Below are 18,892 nucleotides of genomic sequence, written 5' to 3'. Positions count from 1 at the left end.
TTAGGACCCAATTGTACAACCATCGTTTCAAAAAATTTTTAATAAAATATGTTTGACCGCATTTCAAGGTCAAGACTAAAAACTCGAGGTTAATCTATTGAGTTATTGTTGTTAAAAATCTATCACTTTTGCGTGTCACGATTTTTGTTTTCGCGGCATGCCACCCTATTAAAGTAAGACTTATAGTTCTCTACGGCAAAAACCCCGTTTTCACGAGCTCTCCACCTCCTTGCAACAATTTGCATTCTTACGTCCTCACCCTAGAGTGAATACATTTTTAAAAACAGAGCCCTCTTTTGGACCCAAAAACTGCTTCCGAAATTTGACTTTCCGACGAAAAGTTAATAACTGTTCATTTCCCCTTAATGTGTATTGGCTTACCCCTCACTTCATAACATAACGGTAAAACATCGCACGATTTTGAAAAAAATAGAAGCAGGAGCTCACCTAAGTATACCAGTATGATCTCTTTCACTCTTTATAAACTATCAGTTTGTATCTGTCAATGTGTTACGGGAATAGATTTTGCATCGCATTCATTCTACTGCTGGTAGATGATGTTTGCGATGTTTCAAACTTCAAATTCAGTGCTCTGCTCAGCTCGGCATTACGTGCACTCTAGCGCTCTCTCCCTTTCGCCACCGGTGGACGACTGTGTGCTTTCTTGTTTTGGCTGCAGGTAGTATGCATCAGTGCGAGACGGTCGGCCGATACCAATTTTTATTCGACCGAGACCGACCGACAGTTTAGAGAAAAATTGCTCGCGCACGGACCTTTTCCTCGTTTCGTATATCAGCCAGCAGTGGAAGAGCTTCTGAGGGAAAGTTTATTGAAGTGAAAAAATGGTCGATAGTGGCCAAATTCGTTGGCAAAACGTTCGAAAAGTGTATTGATGCAGTGAAATTTAGCGGTGTGAAGTTAATTTAACCAGGAAGGTGTGTTTTTAGCTTTATTTCGTTTATTTTTATTGCTGGTTATGGAGGCTGACGATTCCTCCATTTTGTGTATGTGTTGTTTTGAAGGTATTGGAAGGGCTCAGGGTTTGTTCTATTTTCGATTATTGAATTGGTGTTAATGTTTCGCAGAAGAATGTGAACTTCTGAATGTTGCTCTTGACTAGGTTTGAATGGATATTGCAGAATATTTTAAAAATATTGCAGAATTGCTGTGGATGGTGACGATTTAAAACGTATGATTGGACGTACGGTAAATGTGCAGAGGTGGAGAGAGAAAAGTGCCTTTAGAGTATCTTTCAGCGATTTGGTCACGTAGGCCACTGCTCGCTATAGTGTTTTTGTGCGGTAAGGCAAACACGGCCAACGATGCTGCCGCTGCAATGTGTGCCTTTTGCTCTAGCAACAGTAATAGCAGCTCATATTATATTGGATGATCGATATTAGGTACCATTGACCATTGGCTGCAAACAGATCGATTAGGTATACCTAGTGCTTTAATTTTACAAAACATTCAGAGCATTAATTTGTAAGCCTGCGCAAATATAATCACAATTGCAGGGATATCACTTCTGTAATCGTGCATGACTGGGAATTAATTTCGTCATTGAAATTGATTTCGTGCTACAAAAACAAGTGCTAATTTTAGTTTGATTGTGATGAGAAAAATATATTTTCATAACAAGTTTAAGTTTAAGTAGTTCATTAATATTACATATTAAGATGTAATAAAATTTGTTGATAATTTTTATCATGTGTTTTACAATACATTACTTTTCATGAAACATATTTAAAAAAATGCATTTGCGTTTGAATATCCGTATGATTATAGATTAAAAATATATTATGATAAAAAATTGTATTAGGTAATTAAATTATTTATAATTTTGACGAAAACCTTGTCGGTTACATAAAACATTTAGTCAAGTCCAGAAAAGTACATGAATCCATTCCAACAGATTGACTAAATAAACAATAATTACAACTTTAAACTAGTATACAATTTGATTTCTAAAATACTCGTTCTAACAACACTAAAATATCGTACTAATAATATTTTTATTAATTATATCGAAATTATCCTATGATATTCAGTTTGCTACGTTTAGATATGGCGGTATTCCTAAAGACAAACGCTAAACGTGATCTTGGACGGGAGTAAAACATAATGGCAAGGAGAAGCGTGTATACTGACAGTCTAACATAATTTTCAGCTTCGTATTTCGCAATATGTAGCAAAACCAAATTTAAGGGAAAAAAATACTGTATAAAATTTATGCTCATTATGTTTATACATATTTTCATTGCATTTCAAAACGTGCGGATGTTGTCTGTAATACAAATCTGCTGAGATAATTTTGATTTTTCATGATAAAAATAATGTTCTACGAGCAGCGACAAACAGCCGCCATAGAGTCGAATGTAGGTACTTGACAACCGTTTTGGTTAGCCGCATTTGTTTCCACGTTATACGTCTTTGTCATTTACCGAATTTAAACCTGTATTTACGTGCACTGGCCATCCAGAGCACGCAGGATAGGTTATATCGTTCTTCTGTTCTTCTTACACTTATTTGCTGGTGACGGAGCAGCATCAGCAGCCATTTTCATTGCCTTCCACTGCTTTCGCGTTTCAACTATGCTCTGCAGCATTAAAGCATAATCATATCTCTGTCTCTCTTTTTAGAATTGGTGTGTAGAAACGGCGTGTAGCGTGCTCCAGTGGCCGAAAACTGTTTGTTGGCAACGGTGTTCAAGTGATAGTGTATAATATTTCCGACAGATACTGGATCAGTTAGTTTCATTTCGTGAGGACGTAGAAAAATGGCTGAAGAACCTAAAATAAAGATACAAGTGTTTCGCCCAACTTGGGAGGAATTCAAGGATTTTCCTAAATACATCGAACACATAGAGTCTCTCGGTGCCCATCGTGCTGGATTGGCAAAGGTAAGACTGTTTTTCTTATATTTAGCAGGTCTATAATTTGTCTTATCTAAGTTCTTTTTTTACCTGTACGGGTTTGCTAAACTAGTTGTGACAGGATGGTAAAAGTTGAATGTTGCCAAACTGGTACATTACTTAATGTTAATAAATTATTATTTAGAATATTTTTTAAATACAGTGTTTTTCCGGTTGTAGCAGCTCCTCTGTGAATTTTAGACTGATGTGTTTTAGTAGCCTGTAAAAAAGGCTATCGAAATCAAATTGACCGAATTTGGCGAAAATTTAGTATTGAACCTTCTTCCACCAGAAGAGCATAAATTGTATGAATTGTAGGGGAACTGTGAGTAAGACGAACAGGGTGGGTAAGACGGACAGGTGATTGATTCTACCAGCTAAGCATTAATGTTCGTAAATGTTTTGATGGGCATCCAACCATCTTACTATCTCATGGTGTCTGAACGTTTCCATCATCATCTGGAATTTTCAAATTTTGCTAATGTACAGAAAAACTGAAAATTGGAAATGATTGTGCGTGCGGATGTAACTTTTTTGCCATCGAAATTAAGCTTTTTGAGTGGTTCAATTCTAAAATGTTACCCATAACTAAAGTATTTCGATTTAATACCTCTTCAAGTAACGACTGCATTGAAAAAATAAGTAATATGCAAATATATGAAAAATAGTGAACGCTTTAAAAAAATGTGTGTGGGAAAGGGTAAGTCAGTGAACATACTACAATAAAATTGTTGATTTTGCTTCTTAGTAATATTTCATGCATATAAATAAAAATTTAACCGGCAAATGTGGACTTCAAACAAATTAGCAGCAGCCAGGCATGAAATACATTTTTTTGGAATGCTTGTTCATATTGCCGCTGCCAAACAATTTTCGATTTGTTGCCACTGGTGGGAGGGCGTGAACTGTCCCCTTTACTTTTTCCACGCTACACCTCCATACTTGGCGTATTCAATTTGTTAATGGTCAAAAAAAAATTAATATGCTCTCTGTTGGGGCGATTTATAATACCTGTCCTTCCTCAAAATTTACATTGACAAACATTTTTTGTTAAATATTTCACTAGCCGCATTTGAAAACGATATATTGAACTGAAGAAAACTGTATTTAGGTTTTTAGAAATCATAAGTTCTCTGTATTATATTAGATGTTCTTCTGAACCTGTTCGTCTTACCCACAGTTCCCCTACAGCAATTTGCTTGATAACAATACATTAATTTTAAAGTTGTTGCTAATATTTTTACAAAAGCTCTTTTTCTTAAACAACAATGAAATATATATGAGTGGAACCCGGCACTTCACATATGTAAAACATCTTTTGGTTAAAAAAAAACTCCCGCAAACTGTTAAATTGTGCCGAAGCGAAGTAAGGTTTAATGTTAAACATAAAATATTATGCACTTGTTAGCATAATTCCATGATTTGGTTATCGTTCTAACAGCTTTAATTTCTTATGACATTTTGTCGTCAGAAAATAAGCATTCTGAATGAATAAACGATCCTACATACATACATACTTTCCCAATTGAGTCGTTTTAAATTATTTTCTAGTGCTTCTTTCATTTTTTGTAACTTTTTTCAAGAATTTTATTTTTGCCTGGGTGAAATGAACCGCATTTCCTTAGACTGTATTCAGCCAGAAACAGTAGGAATCCTTTGAATTAAAAGTGCTCATACGGAGTGACCCGCTTGGAATTTTGACATTCGAGCTCGGATTCCTATACCCTGTCTGTCCCATGTAGGGCTGTCTAACCGGTAGTACCGATAGTACCGAAACCGGTAATACCGGTCAATTTTTGGATACCGAAATACCGGTTTTGGAAAGGCAAAAAACCGGTATTTCCGGTATTTTCCAATCTGCTTGTTTTTTCCAACTCCTTATTCGAATAAGAACTAAATTTGATAAAAGATTATAAAACTCTTAGAAAAATAACTTGGTGTTAATGCCAACGAGATTCTTCGACTACTAACAATGAAGAGAGTGAAATTGTGAGAGTGAATTCAGAAAAAAAAAATCAGCCTAGACTTTGAATGCAATTGAATTGATTTTGAGTAACATTTCCTATAATTTAACGCATATTATGATTAATCTACTCAACATCGACAAATCGTGCCTGACTGTCAATCGTCGTCATTTGACAGAGTCAGTAGCTTCAGCTGAAGCTTGCTTGAAACGTTCTGTTCAACAAATGAAGTCGCTTCATGTATGAAGCGAAGGTAAGGGAAAGTTAGCTTCAATTATTTGTTTCGACGATGCCGGGTTCTGTTCAGAATCCGGTTTGGGGATGGAGAAAAAATTGTTGAGAGGCTGTAGGAGACCGGGGCAATAATTATGCTGGAAGCTACAATACAAGATATTTTGTAAATAATTAAAGGCGGGTTTCCCTACTATATATTTGAAGAAATGAATGGAAAATTCCTTATGTGCTTAGAGCCGTTCACTAGACATCGATGAAAGCGGAAATTTTTTCAATTGTTGGAAGTGTTGACAATAAAATTCGTTCTAGTAAGGGAATTAAATCGCTAAAAGTATTATATTTGCTTAAATTCAACTTTGCTAAGCAACAATATTGAAGCTAAAGTTTAAAGCTAAGAGCTAAAATAAAAATATTTACTGAAAAACATCGACATTTCCATTGATTTCGAATAATCTGCCAATACCGGTACTTTACCGGTATTTTCTACTCCAATACCGAAATACCGGTTTTCACCAAAAGCGCCCAATACCGACAGACCTAGTCCCATGGTAGCACAGGTGATCTGTGACTTTCGATACCAAAATTAATAGATAAAACTTTTAAGACATTTAAATATGCATATTTCTATCTCTGAACGTAGTAGATGTAGGTAGGTTTTTAAAGGTATTAAATTTACTGATTCAGTGTTTCAGATAATGGAAGGGTAAGCGGTCATACGACGGCTGACTTAATTAGAAAAAAAAATCAAACCATTTTATGGAACAACCTCCTTGTAAACAACCTTGTGCTAAAAATTCTATTCGTCGTAATGTTCGAATCGACGTTTTGTGGCGTGAAATCTTGGATTCTCAAAATAAAAAGAAAAAAAACAGAAGGGTTGTGTTCCAGACACGACCGCGTAGTTGGCGTAGAACTACGTTAGGCTGGTTTTTGCGTAGAAACTTTGAATATTAAAGAAAACTTTCTACACCATATTGATCCATGTAGGGCAAATTAACCATTAGTGGACGTGTTAGTGCTTGAGTAGTTTTCTTCCGCGAATTATTTTAAACTGGTAACGCTAAACACGCAACCGATGGCACTATAATACGAGTAACTTTCGATAAAGCCTAAAAAAATCAATTTATGTTGCAAATCTCTATATTTTGGACATTTTTTAAAACAGATTGGAATGTCCGTTTTCCTTTTATGGACCTTGTGGTTTACAATAGGATAGCGACCAAGGGGTCGGACACTCAGAACATTGTGCCCCGGTACTCCAGAGATATCAAGCGGCACACCTCCGGTTCAATTTACATATGAAATGGGAGCACTGCCAGTTGTCGAAATCATCTCCCACGGTTGACAGATCTATCAGATTATAACGAATTTAACAAATCTGACAGTTCGGCACTTTCGGTACAGCATCGGCACAGTTCGGCTTGTTTCAAAACCTAACATAAAAACGGTTGTGCTTAATAAACTTGCTTAATAAATTGTATCGTATTTTTGGTAGGTGAGCTATTTTGTGATGCCATATTTTTACCAATGCCAAATCCGGAGTATTTCAATTTCAGATTAGAAATCTTCCTTGCGCACCCAGCTCTTAACAAAATTCGAGGAGAAAACTTAAGTAATTCAAAATAACATGTGATTAAGAGTCGTCGGTTAATCTTACTTCATCAAAATTTAAATAATTCTACATTTAACGTACGTTTATCCGCAGACAATTATCAAAAAGCAAGTCTGTCGTTCAGATACCACTTAATTCTATACATTCCTGCGGCTGTAACCGGCAAGTCATGAAAATCGATTCACATTAGCCAGTCCATGAATGCATATGTCGCTTGTTTACAGCATTATGTAGCCAGCAAAACACCTGAGACTCTCAGTTCGGCTCAAGCTACTACATTGGTCTAACACGCTAGACGTCGCATGTTTGATTCTTGACTGGGAGATGCTGTAAGAGCCAATAGGATTGTAGCACTAGTCCTGCAATTGTCCTGTACTCTTACACCTGGCTGTGAGGTCTATCGTATAAGATTAAGAACAGAATGTAGCGCCTAGGCCGTACTGTGCTTTAAATATGATCGAAAATGAAGCTTACCAAGTTTAAATCGAGCATTCCAAGTTCAAGCTCGGAAGTTGAGTAGCGAATGAATGACAATAATAGCTCTGCTTTTCTTTTTATGTCATTTCAATAGCCTTGTCAACACGGCGGGACTACGCAACCATCACAAGTTTATTCTGCTACCTTGTCTTGAAGCAGCAGCAGTAGCCACAAGCTTGGCGTTTGTAATGGTAGTCCGTGCCTGGGAAGCAAAGCTAACACACGGAAAATGTGTGGGAAAATTTTAGCTTGAAAGTTTTCGTTAATTTTCAGTATTTAGCGATTGGAAAACAATCATCTTTTTAAAAAAGCCATACAATTGCTGCATCTTTTCTGAATCGAAGGGTATGCTAACTACCAAAATCCGTTCTTAATTGAAAGAGTGATTAGCGTTGAAAATCTTTCATTCTTCCGTGACGCTGGCTTGAATCCAAATTTTGGATTAACACCCTGCTGTAAGACGTAGTTCTACGTCAAAAGGCAATCTATTAGATATTGTAAAAATGGCATTGCGTGTCTCATGGTGAATGGTGTGCGCTTATGCGGGAATATCAAACGACAGTCTGTAGTCAAACACGTCAAATTTACTACTCCATTACACAGAATAAAGAACTAGAAAAGTTTGAAATAACAAAATCGAACAGTAGGGGTGGTAGGGGCAATATGGGCCACCTAAGCAAAACGCGTCATAAAACATGTAGCGCGTAATCAAAATTCTGGTAATTGCCATAAACTTACGATTTGATATGTCTATGATAAATTAACAATGTTAGAATATTGATTAACTATGAACAGCCATCAAATTTGAATGTTTAAAAAATGATACTTTTTGCTTCGTTCAAAAACCATACGGGGCAATATGGGCACTTTAGTTGAAGTTACCATTTTAGCCAGTTTTTACTAGAGAATAACATAAAAGATTAAATCAATACAAAGAAAAGCGAAATGGTGACTATTTTCATTTCATTTAGCGGTTGTTTTATGATTGTTTTTATTTACCGATTTTTTTTCAGTTGAACAACATAGGCAACATGGCGGATAAGTGGCAGGTAGATGAAAGACACCACTTTTGCTCTGTAACCGCTATTTTCGGGTTGATTGTTATGTGCAATCACGCAGCATTATACTTGGCTGTGTCATTTTAATGTTTATATTACTTTCCAGCGTTTATTGTTTATGTACAAACACATTGCCAGGTATGCTCATTATGCCCCTTACAGCTATGTTAATCAAAAATAATTATAATAATGCGATAACACAAAAAAATATCTCAATTATACAAAGCGATTGTTCATATATGGTAATAGTAACCATATATGGAGTGGAGAAGTCCAGAGCACGCAACAAATAGCTATAGAGCTTATTTTGTGGGTTGCAATTCTTATAGCATTTTTACAATCCTGAGTCGGCTCGAGTTTTTTCTCAATATCTCAGACATGTCAACGAATTTGGATGCAGTTTTTGTTGAAATGCTTATTAAGAACATTATCAACAAGTTCATTAATCAAATTAGCGAAATTGACTGTCCAATATGCCCAAACGAACGGTGGCCCATTTTGCCCCGTATGCTCATTATGCCCCTATTACCCCTATAGCCACAAACTATACAGACAACACGCGAACGATTTTTCCAGGTACCAGAAGGGACGTGAGAAAGTAACTCACCGTCCCTTCACAAGAACTCATTTGTTTCACTATTTAAATTCACCGGTAGGTTATCTAGCAACGGCAAACAAACGTTTTTGGTAACCATGTAAAACCATAAGGCCAGCAAACAATTTATTTTACGCAAATTTCTTGATGGCGGCCGCATATTTGCTGAAATAGCTAGTGTTTTTCCATCTCCAAAAAGATGGTTATACAATTTCTAAACAGAATCGGTCGAATTGGATTGGATGTTGCGGACGTTGGACATGTGGTGAATTCGGCGTCATGTAGAATGTGGATGGTGGACATCGGACAGTGACCGATGGTAAAACTGTGATTTCGTTTACTTCGATGTCAGGGAAAACTGACAGTTTTCCGAACAGGGATGACGTAATAGGTAAATTTATTATGTTTAAACCTAGACCAAGTTAATGTCGTGCAAGTAAACCGTTTTTTAAAGATGCAAAACTGATTTCTTACTCGAAAACATAGGTAATAGAATAAGAAATAACACTTTAAGGCTAGCTATAGCTATATTGTTATTCCAGAGTGGGTTATAAGCAGTGTTGCTTCCCATTACGGATTTTTCTGAAAATCACAGATTTTTCCACTGTTACAGCACAGAAACTGTGATCATAAAACAACAGATATTTTAAAAAGTTATAGGTTTCCACAGATTTCGTTTTTTAAAATGACCGAAATCCTCGCTTACAGATTACAGCAGATCTTTCATCGGCATTATCAGGTTTTATTCTTATCCGAAGCGTAACTTTCATTATTACAATGTTGAATACGTACTATATGTAAACATAGCCGACAGCCTGTTTTCCCGATTTCGAATGAGCAACCTTCAGATAATGATTTTTTCAAAAATAGCTTCTCTTGTAGCATGATACGATGTCCAAATGATGATGGAGAGAAAAATTAAAACTGACGTTGTCAATGATTAAATCCTCGGTGGGGTTATGTACGGTACGCATTAAGCAGATTAGTAGCTTGTCAGCGTCTTAACCAAAATACCAGTCTCTTCAAAACGCTCTGATCACTTGTGGTGGCATGTTAGGCAAAAACTGAATGCGTGCGTTCCGAAAATGCTAATAAACACGGTTTTAAAAATTGCACACGAGGCTCCTCAGTTGCAAAACTGCAAGGAGCATTTTAAGAGAACGTGTTTATTAGCTCGGAATGTCGAACGATGATTAGAAATGGGTAGAGCCAGGTGCCACGTGCAGTCAATAGAAGACCAGAAAAGCCAACACCAATGGATCGCATTTTTGCTTCCAAAGCTATATGGGAAACAATTGCTGTGAACTATAATGAGCCCTACATCAGTTCGGTGACATTTCCACAGATTCAGGTATATAATCGCTCCACCTGTAAAATCTATATGCTTCTATCTTGGGTATATCTTGGTGCAAATTTGACTTGTTTGCCTTAAACGATTAGACAACGTTGACGTCCCGAACGTAAAGTGCATTAACTTTTTATTCAATGATTGTTTTGTTAAAATTTATTTAAAATGGATCGTATGCACATGTATTTTTAGGAATAGGCTGTATGAATAAACCAGTAAAATTCTACAAGATTTGCACGGTCAGCTACAACAGCAAACTGTTTTGTTTGTACGGTCTAATCTTTTTGTTAACAGATTGGCAACCCTTCCTAACTACATCCTGTTGAATGATAGGATTTGATGGGGGCTCGACAGAGTTGATTGGTCGCATAAAATGAATGAGCTGATTATGCGCAGCGAGCCTTGTGGCGGTGATTTGCTTCTCAGCTTCTTTTTTGTCGCTGTCTGTTTTGATTTCGTTTCGTTGCGTTGTCGCCGCCTACACACACTTTCATAACACCCGAAGCTAGCGCGTCTCATTGCGAAGAATGAACGACAACAGCAAAGACACGAACAGTTCCGACCAAGCACATGGTCGGTCCGTCTGGCTGGCGTACGTTTGTTGTGTTTATCAACCTGTTTTTGCTATCATCTCTGCACTCTCATCCATTGACTAGCTGCACTGCACTGCCCGTAGCAAGCGCTTCTCCGGTGGGAAAAGACTATGACGACGTATTTCTCTGGTTGGTGTTTTGTACACAGCACGCAGCACGTTTCTTCCACTTCTTGCTACCGTGCGGCCGTTGTACAACGGGGTTTTCGTATTTGAATGGAAAGTGCGACGCGTTGCGGTAGAGGGAGCGGAGTCGGTTGAAGTGTTGTGTGATACGAATACAGCAGAAAATAAATAGAGCTGGCGCTGGGCAGAAGAAATTTGTTGTGTGATTCATATTTTTTTTGCGAGTGGCTTTGAAAAATAATTAGTCATTCGTTACTACGACTGAATGGTCACGTACAAATTTACGTTTACATTTAACTCGATGTAAAAGGAAGTTCTGTTACACTGACAAATGGTGTAGTCCCACGATCAGCTGATTTTGACAGTTATGCTGCCGCACCAATACTATCTCGGTTTGTTTACATGCGGCGCTTGCGGCAAATCATTCACGTCCTGTTTCATGTGTTAGTGAATGCGACCGGTAATAAACAGTGTTGCTCTGGTAGTAGTGAAACTATCTTCGAACCGCGCCGCGTTCGGTTAACTAATTCGTTGTGGTTGTTTAGAACTTTAATTTTCAACAATAGGTCGGTTGTTTTTTCTGCTTGTTAGCTGTTCAATAGGTATTTTCTCGTTATATTCGTTTTTTGGTGTAGTTGCTTTGGCACCAGAAATGTTTTTTGGTGCAATTCTTTTCTTGCTCCACTCGGTGATTATGAAATAGTCAAGTAGTTGACTGGCAGCCATGTTTTGGTTGCCAAAAAGATAGAAGATAAACAAAAAAGTGTAAACAAGGCTTGCTACTCCGTGGATATTCTTTTTGTGACGTCATCAGGCTTGACTTCGGCGATATGTAGTATGCAGTATCGATTTTTTATCGATGTTGTTAAATACTTTGTTATTAAAAATGTATCTTTTCTTGCAATCAAGTTAGTAACGTAGATAAATTTGTGAAAATATACCACATTTTTACGCAGACGACTTTGATGAGGTTGTCGCTTTTGATGTTTACATTCTGATTAGCTAGCTTTGTATATTTAAGTCGTGGTCAGTGTGTAGCTGGTGCATGGAGAAGCCACAGCACGCTCGTGATGAAAGTTTTGGCATTAGCTGGGGACAGCGCCGAAGCTTTTTGCAGTAGGAATAATATTAATAAGGCCATTACAAATATTTTATAAAGCTTTTATCCTTCCGGTGTTGGGTCACTGAAGGGGGGGGGGGGAGGGGTCGAAAAAAAAACAAAGATTTTTTTAATCGAGCAAAAAAATTGATTTCAGGCACTTTTACTTAAAGTTTAAACGTGAAAACCAAATCTATTCTTGCTTTTAATATAGACGCTATTATTTTCCTTGCAAAAATCTACGAAAAAAAGACAAAAACGAAAGAAAATTGTTTCGGCCGATTTTCGGAAATTCTGTTGTTCGAATTTTCAGAAATGAAATCGTGCTAGAGGCATTAACTCAACTCGTACACTCATTTTTCAGTTTTTCAGGCTGGAGATCCCACAGACAATCGATTTTATGAAAAAAAATAAACTCGTCCTACAAATTATTTTTTGCCCCTCGATTTTTCAAGTCAATTTCCAAGGGGGGGGGGGAGGTGACAAAAACTTTTGAACTTATTTTTTCAAAATTCGAGTGGCTATGCGTAATAATCCTTTAATACTTAACTTTTGTTAGTGCTATTTTACAAGAATACATTATTTTAGACTATTATCAAGGCACTCCAAAGACACGGCATTGAAAAAGTGACAAATTCCTAAGGTTTTTCCTTGCAAAGTTAATGCATATTTATGCACCTATACAGGTTTATAGCGCTTGACCCAAGCTTCAAGGTGAAACACTAATTTCATGTCTTCATTTGTTTTATTCTATCCTATTTGCTTGGTAAGTTAAAAAAAAGTACACTAACTTTGCAAAGTGTTGGACGCCTTGGAATAGCAGCACTGGGTACAACCTACATCGAATATAGCGCTGTTATCAATCAGTTGCTAACCGGAAACCGCCGACTACACATATCTGTTAAATCTTATTATCTGTTAGAATTAGAAGTTCGTGAAAAGATGTATTAAAAGTGTTTGCGTCTCTATTGGATCGGTCTGCAACACAAAGAAATGCCTTTCAGATTTGTAATCTTTTGCCAGAGGTGTGTTCTGCGTGCTCTAAAAATTGTCTAGAACGCTGTAGGTATTCTTGTAAAATGTAATCAACAAATGTTAGGTATGTATGTTAATTTTAAAGTAATTTTTAAACTTTAAAAACTTTGGCCCTACGATAAAACTGAACTTTGTCGTAGTGTAGGGCTTTTTAACCTAGGACAGGACGTGACATGTTGTATCGCAAAAGAGCTTTGCTGTCAAAAAAGAGCTAGAATAAGGCCATTATGGGGATCTCTTATAATTAATAGATGAATGTTTCCGGGATTCATCCTTATTTATCACAGCTGTCATAAATATCTCTGAAAAATGTTGGATTGATTGGGTCGGTCGGGGGCTTAGGGTTAGTTAGGGGATGTAAGCGAGATACCAGATACGGTTGGATGCCGAAGGACCACTCTATAATGATTACGGGTAGTAACAGAAGTGCTTAGGTAGATGGGAAAATTAGATCAATTCGTATCGTGTGTTCGAGTCTCGGCTGGGCGGTGCTGCTAGCTGGAGTCAGTAGGATTTTTGCACTGGCCCCGTGGCTGTCCTGTGCTCTGATAGCCGCCCGCGGGGTCTGTCGATGGGGAGGGGTCGAGTCTTAGAGAGACGTTTAAGCCCACAGCTTTACTGCACTAGCTCTTTGGTCTCGAGGGTTGGAAGGCGGATGAGTCTCTATATTTTGAAGCTTCTGTCGACTACCGCGAACGTCCAGCTTGTGCTGCGCTCAGTTTACTTTGTATCTTGGGACAGTGCATGAATGCTAGGGGGATGAAAGATTATATTTGCCCTGATAAGTTGATAACCACTAATGCTCCGAAATTTGTCTTGCCTATTGATTCATTTGTGGTTGTTTGTGTTGGAAAATTGAAGGCGAGCGCCCGGTTGAGGACCGGTGCCAGGTGGGGCTGACGAATCCTCCACTTTTTCACTAAACCACATTTTGCAACTCGAGTGGTACAAAAAGTCCAAAGCATATTTACAAATTCGATCTATCATTTTTCTTTTCATCATCATCATCGTCATCATCATCATTATATTTAAAATGTCACATTCCGGCCTTTGGTAGAGAGATCCTACAGTCACTTCGTGGAGTCCACGCAGGGCCGGAACGCCTCCGCCTGCGTAATAGGCTATGCTTGGGGCTCTACCTGTGTTTTAGAGGGCGACATTGCCTGTCTCGTCAGGTAGAACGGATGTTTGAGAGCCCAGCGCAAAGTTTTATACACTATTAAGTGACCAGTTGGATTACCCGGAAAAAGAAAAAAAAAATAAAATGTCTACCATTTGTAAAAGTGCATAAAATTATTTGTTGAATCTCTCCTAAATTTTTTTATTATTCAAGAAAACAGACTTATACGTCATAAGTTTCTCATAGATTTCATAGTATTCCATACTATATTGATAGGTATAATATTTTGTTATTATTCATGTTGCAGATCATCCCGCCACCAGAATGGAAACCGCGCAAAGCCGGCTACGACTTGGACGGTCTAAACCTGACAATACCAGCCCCGATTTGTCAAGTCGTTGCGGGTAAACAGGGACTATACCAGCAGATCAATATTCAAAAGAATCCACTCACGGTTAAACAGTTTTCCGAATTAGCCAACACAGAAAGGTATGATATGGCTTACGACATTCTTTAAATGGTTAGCGAAATTAATTTTTTTTCTGCTACTCTAGGTATGCAACTCCGAAGCACTTCGATTTTGAAGATCTGGAACGCAAATATTGGAAGAATATTACTTACGTGGCCCCGATTTACGGTGCCGATGTGTGTGGCAGTATTACCGATGATGACTGCAATGTGAGTTAATGATTTTTCACCATTGGTTTAATAGCCAGATACTAATTGACTCAATTTTATGCGCCTTTAGGTTTGGAACATCAATCGTCTTGGGACGATACTGGATTTCGTTAATCAGGATTATGGTATCTCCATCGATGGGGTGAACACGGCTTATCTGTACTTCGGAATGTGGAAAACTACCTTTGCATGGCACACAGAAGACATGGATCTGTACTCGATAAATTACCTGCATTTTGGTGCCCCCAAAACGTGGTACGCTGTTCCGCCGGAACATGGTCGCAAACTGGAGAAGCTAGCTAACAGTTGCTTTCCGGCAAGCTTTCAAACGTGTCCAGCCTATCTAAGGCACAAGATGACGCTCATAAGCCCGCAAATATTGAAGCAACACAACATCCCATTCGACAAGATAACGCAGGAGGAGAATGAAATCATGATCACTTTCCCGTTCGGATATCATGCCGGCTTTAACCATGGTTTTAATTGTGCCGAATCAACTAACTTCGCACTCCAGCGGTGGATCGAATACGGCAAACGGGCTACCCAGTGCTATTGCAGCTCCGACATGGTAAAGATCTCTATGGACACATTCGTTCAACGCTTTCAACCAGATAAGTATGAAGCATGGATGAATGGAACCGACTTTGGGCCACACCCAGAGGATCCGACGCACATAGTTGGTCCTCCACCGCGTTTCGCAGACAATGAGAAAGATGAAGGTATCGAATCTTTCACTGAGGACGGCGAAAAAACGCCTATGAAGAAAGCCTGCAATATGACAGCCATCAATATTCGCAAAATGTCGTTTAAAGAGAAAAATCCGGACTTGGATCTGAACGACATTCAAAACAATCCCCATATTCCGGACGATGTGAAGATGGTCCTTAGTGGAGCACTCACAATGGCAGTAGGGGATGATCCGGAGGAAGAGTTTGATGAGGAAGATTCCGGCAAATCACCCAGCAAATCTGATACCACATCTGACAGCTTCAAATCTACATCGTACGATCCGTTCGATTCCGACGACGATGACGATGACGATGAAGAAATTGGTTCCCGAAGTAAACGGCGAAAGAAGAGGAAACGCACCGGAAGCGATTACGACGATGATTGGTATTCTTCACACGGGAGAACACGCAAAATTGGTTCTCCTCGGAAGCGGCTTTCGCAGGAACAAAAGGCAGCCAAGGAAGACCGTGAAAAGAAACGAGTAGAACGAAGGGCGAAGTTGGAAGAAAAGCGAAAGCGTCGTGAGGAGGAGAAAAAGATCCGCGAAGAATTACGGAAGCGGAAACAGGCGGAGAAAAGAGAGAAAAAAGAACGAGAGCGAATGGAAAAGAAAGAACATCGTCAGTCGGAATTGCAGCGGAAGGCGATGGAACGAATAAAAGATCGGATGACCAAAGAGAAACGATCGCCTTCGAAAAAATCGTCGAATGGAACATCCACCTTGAAAAAGATAAAAAATCAGCTGATGAAGGAATTGCCCCCTCAGTTGAAAATGTTGGAGCATCACAAGAAGTTTGAAGGTAAGATTCCGCATCTAAAGAAGCCCGGTGCCGAGGAGGTCAATGGCAATGGTGATACCAATGTGGAAGGTAGCAGCAGCACTAGCAGAAGTGAAACCAAATCGGTAACGCCTATTGGCAAACTTACTTTACCGATTCCATCATCAACAACGTTGACTGTGATAGATAAACCGGGTTACGGCATTAAACGGGAACCGATGAGTAATGGTGTGGTGAATGGAAAATCAACAACGCCACCAATGAACGACAGTGGACTAGCCAAGAAAATTAGCAGTATTCCGCACTTGGTGGTCACGCAAATCGATGCTAGTGAAGCTAAAAGTCATCCCTCGTACAACCGTTCGTCCGTTCCAGCTCACTGCAATACTGGTAAAATGACGGAGGGACAGAAACTTCCTCACCGACCATCAGAATATGTTCCTCCTCCAGTCAAAATTCCCAAACCTCCTACTCCATTGAAACAGCGAATGGATTACATGAGTGCATTCAATGCTTTCATTGAAACTAATAATAAACAACCAACAGCAACTCTGGCACCCAGAAGACCCTTAGTGAAAACTGCGCGAGCGGACATTTTGCCAATTTTGGACAGAAAGATAGAAAAAGTGCCCGAATTGAAACCATCGCATGACCGTCCATCCGTGGCCGATAATCCACTGGCAAACAGCTGTCGAACATTCGAGACCTCTGCGGGCAGTATTCAGATTGTCATCCGCCAGCAGCCAACACCGGAAGAAGAGGAAATTAAGCTACACAATTTACAGCCAGCTGCAGCTTCGATAATCGAGATTCCCCCTAGCAACAACCTACTGAATCTCCAATACCAGCCACCGGATTATGTACTCCACCCGCCGCAAGTAATAGAGCAACAACCTTCCCCGCAAAAGCTAGAGGAGCTAACCGAATCGTCGATGTCGTTGCAACCGTTCCCAGGAGAAGAACAGTTTCGATATTTCGATATAGCTGGAAACGAAATTCCCGGTCCCTACCAGCAGTCGGTCGTCTACGAGAAACCTACCATTGTTGACAGTATTCATACTTCCAATACCCTGCAGATGGAAAGTGAAATCGCTGCGATGCTGCTAGTAAACGGTAATCACCGCCATAACCAACTCAACCAGCAGCAGCAGGTGCAATCCGCCGCTGTCATTAGCGCTGTCGGCACCGGCTTCGTTTGGCCGAACAGTAGTAGTAACAATCAGAACGGTTTTCTGAGTGAACGAATAGTAGAATTTAATCACTAGGACTAGTAGCGTTTTATCGTTCGTTTTATCTGTGTCTTTTTTTTTGCATCCCGGTAAGTTCCACAGCTTCCCCATCATCCCACCAGTCGCCCTGAGTCCAGTAGATATTCGCTGCGCGTACCGTTCCGAGGAACGGTTTTATTTTTTATAGTTTTCGAAATTTTAAGTATTAACTAAATCTTCACTTTATTTTCGACTCCATTTCCCTCTTCAGTTCACCTTCTTTTATATTAAGTTTTCTTTCGATGAAAGAAATTACTATACATAATTATCGTGATTAAAAGGACTGAGAAAGATAAAAGATGTGTAAATTATAATTCCTAATTATATTGATTGATACCGTGAGCTGTATTTCAGTTCATGCTGTGTAGATTATCGTTTTTTCGGAAAGAATGTATGCGTGCTTAAAGTGGAAGTGCCACCTCGCACTGTCTATTCATGTGAAATAGTATTTCTTTCGTCTTGTTTTAATATAAAACTATGATTATGTCAATTAGACTCCCGCTTTTGTTTTTGTTATTGTTTGAGAAAAATCCATTCTAGTACCTATCCATTTGTACGTGTTGTTCGTTTTTATTTTCACTGTGTGTTTACCTATTGTTTATTATTTTGGTTGTTCATTTAAAAATATCTATACCGTTTATTAACGTGTACTGTGCACGGGGATTTCAGTTTAAAGCTCATTTAATGAAAAGTGTTTCAGAACACTTCAAGAGTTGCTTAAACGGCGTTACTAATTCTTCTAAAAAGAGATTACCGTGCTAGCACCATATTCAAGACGGTGCCTAATTCTGGATAGCTACAAATTTCTCCTAAATATATATTGTCCGTTAGTGGAAAGCGCGCTCTTTTTTAGCACTCACTGTAAATCGTGAGTGCGCCGTAAATACAAAAGATAGAGCAATACTTAATTCGGCAATTTTACAGATTTATTTTTTATATAAGTTCTATACGTGTCCCACGGAAATTTTTTTCAAGTTTGGCTTGGCTGAAGTGGTACGAGCAAATAAGCAAATTAAAGCACAAAGTGAGCAGGACATAACCCGACTGAATTTCTGTATTGCTATATGTTCGTGAGTGAAGTTTATTGTGTATCTCAAAGTTGGGACTCTTTACAGTCGAGCATGAAATTAGTTAGGACACAAGACCAATTGGTTAGGCCGGCATCGACGTTAGGCTCTCCTGTCTATCTCAATATTTTAGAAGAAAATCAATAGTTAACAATAGCTAAATTGGGTCGTAAGATTCATGAGACAGACAGCCGATTATA

General features: G+C 38.7%; 1 protein-coding gene across 1 annotated transcript; it reads left to right on the top strand.

Annotated features, from left to right (window-relative positions):
- The first annotated feature begins 745 nt into the window (after positions 1-745).
- LOC128734474 (lysine-specific demethylase 4A-like) lies at positions 746-18,059 on the top strand. Its single transcript, XM_053828692.1, has 5 exons — positions 746-935; positions 2,640-2,899; positions 14,479-14,660; positions 14,726-14,849; positions 14,920-18,059. Exons 2-5 carry the CDS (start codon positions 2,777-2,779, stop codon positions 17,620-17,622), a joined length of 3,132 nt encoding a protein of 1,043 aa, XP_053684667.1. The 5' UTR covers positions 746-935; positions 2,640-2,776; the 3' UTR covers positions 17,623-18,059.
- The last annotated feature ends 833 nt before the right edge of the window (positions 18,060-18,892 follow it).

Source organism: Sabethes cyaneus, chromosome 2 (assembly GCF_943734655.1).
Source record: "Sabethes cyaneus chromosome 2, idSabCyanKW18_F2, whole genome shotgun sequence".
Classification (NCBI taxonomy): Eukaryota; Metazoa; Arthropoda; class Insecta; order Diptera; family Culicidae; genus Sabethes; species Sabethes cyaneus.
The sequence above is the reverse complement of the archived record's forward strand: the minus strand, read 5'-3'. Positions and strand labels throughout refer to the sequence as shown.

Coding starts and splice junctions, on each gene's coding strand:
- LOC128734474 (XM_053828692.1), top strand. CDS start 2,777: ATGGCTGAAGAACCTAAAATAAAGATACAAGTGTTTCGCCCAACTTGG. Junction 14,661..14,725: donor GAATTAGCCAACACAGAAAG/GTATGATATGGC, acceptor CTGCTACTCTAG/GTATGCAACTCCGAAGCACT. Junction 14,850..14,919: donor TTACCGATGATGACTGCAAT/GTGAGTTAATGA, acceptor ATGCGCCTTTAG/GTTTGGAACATCAATCGTCT.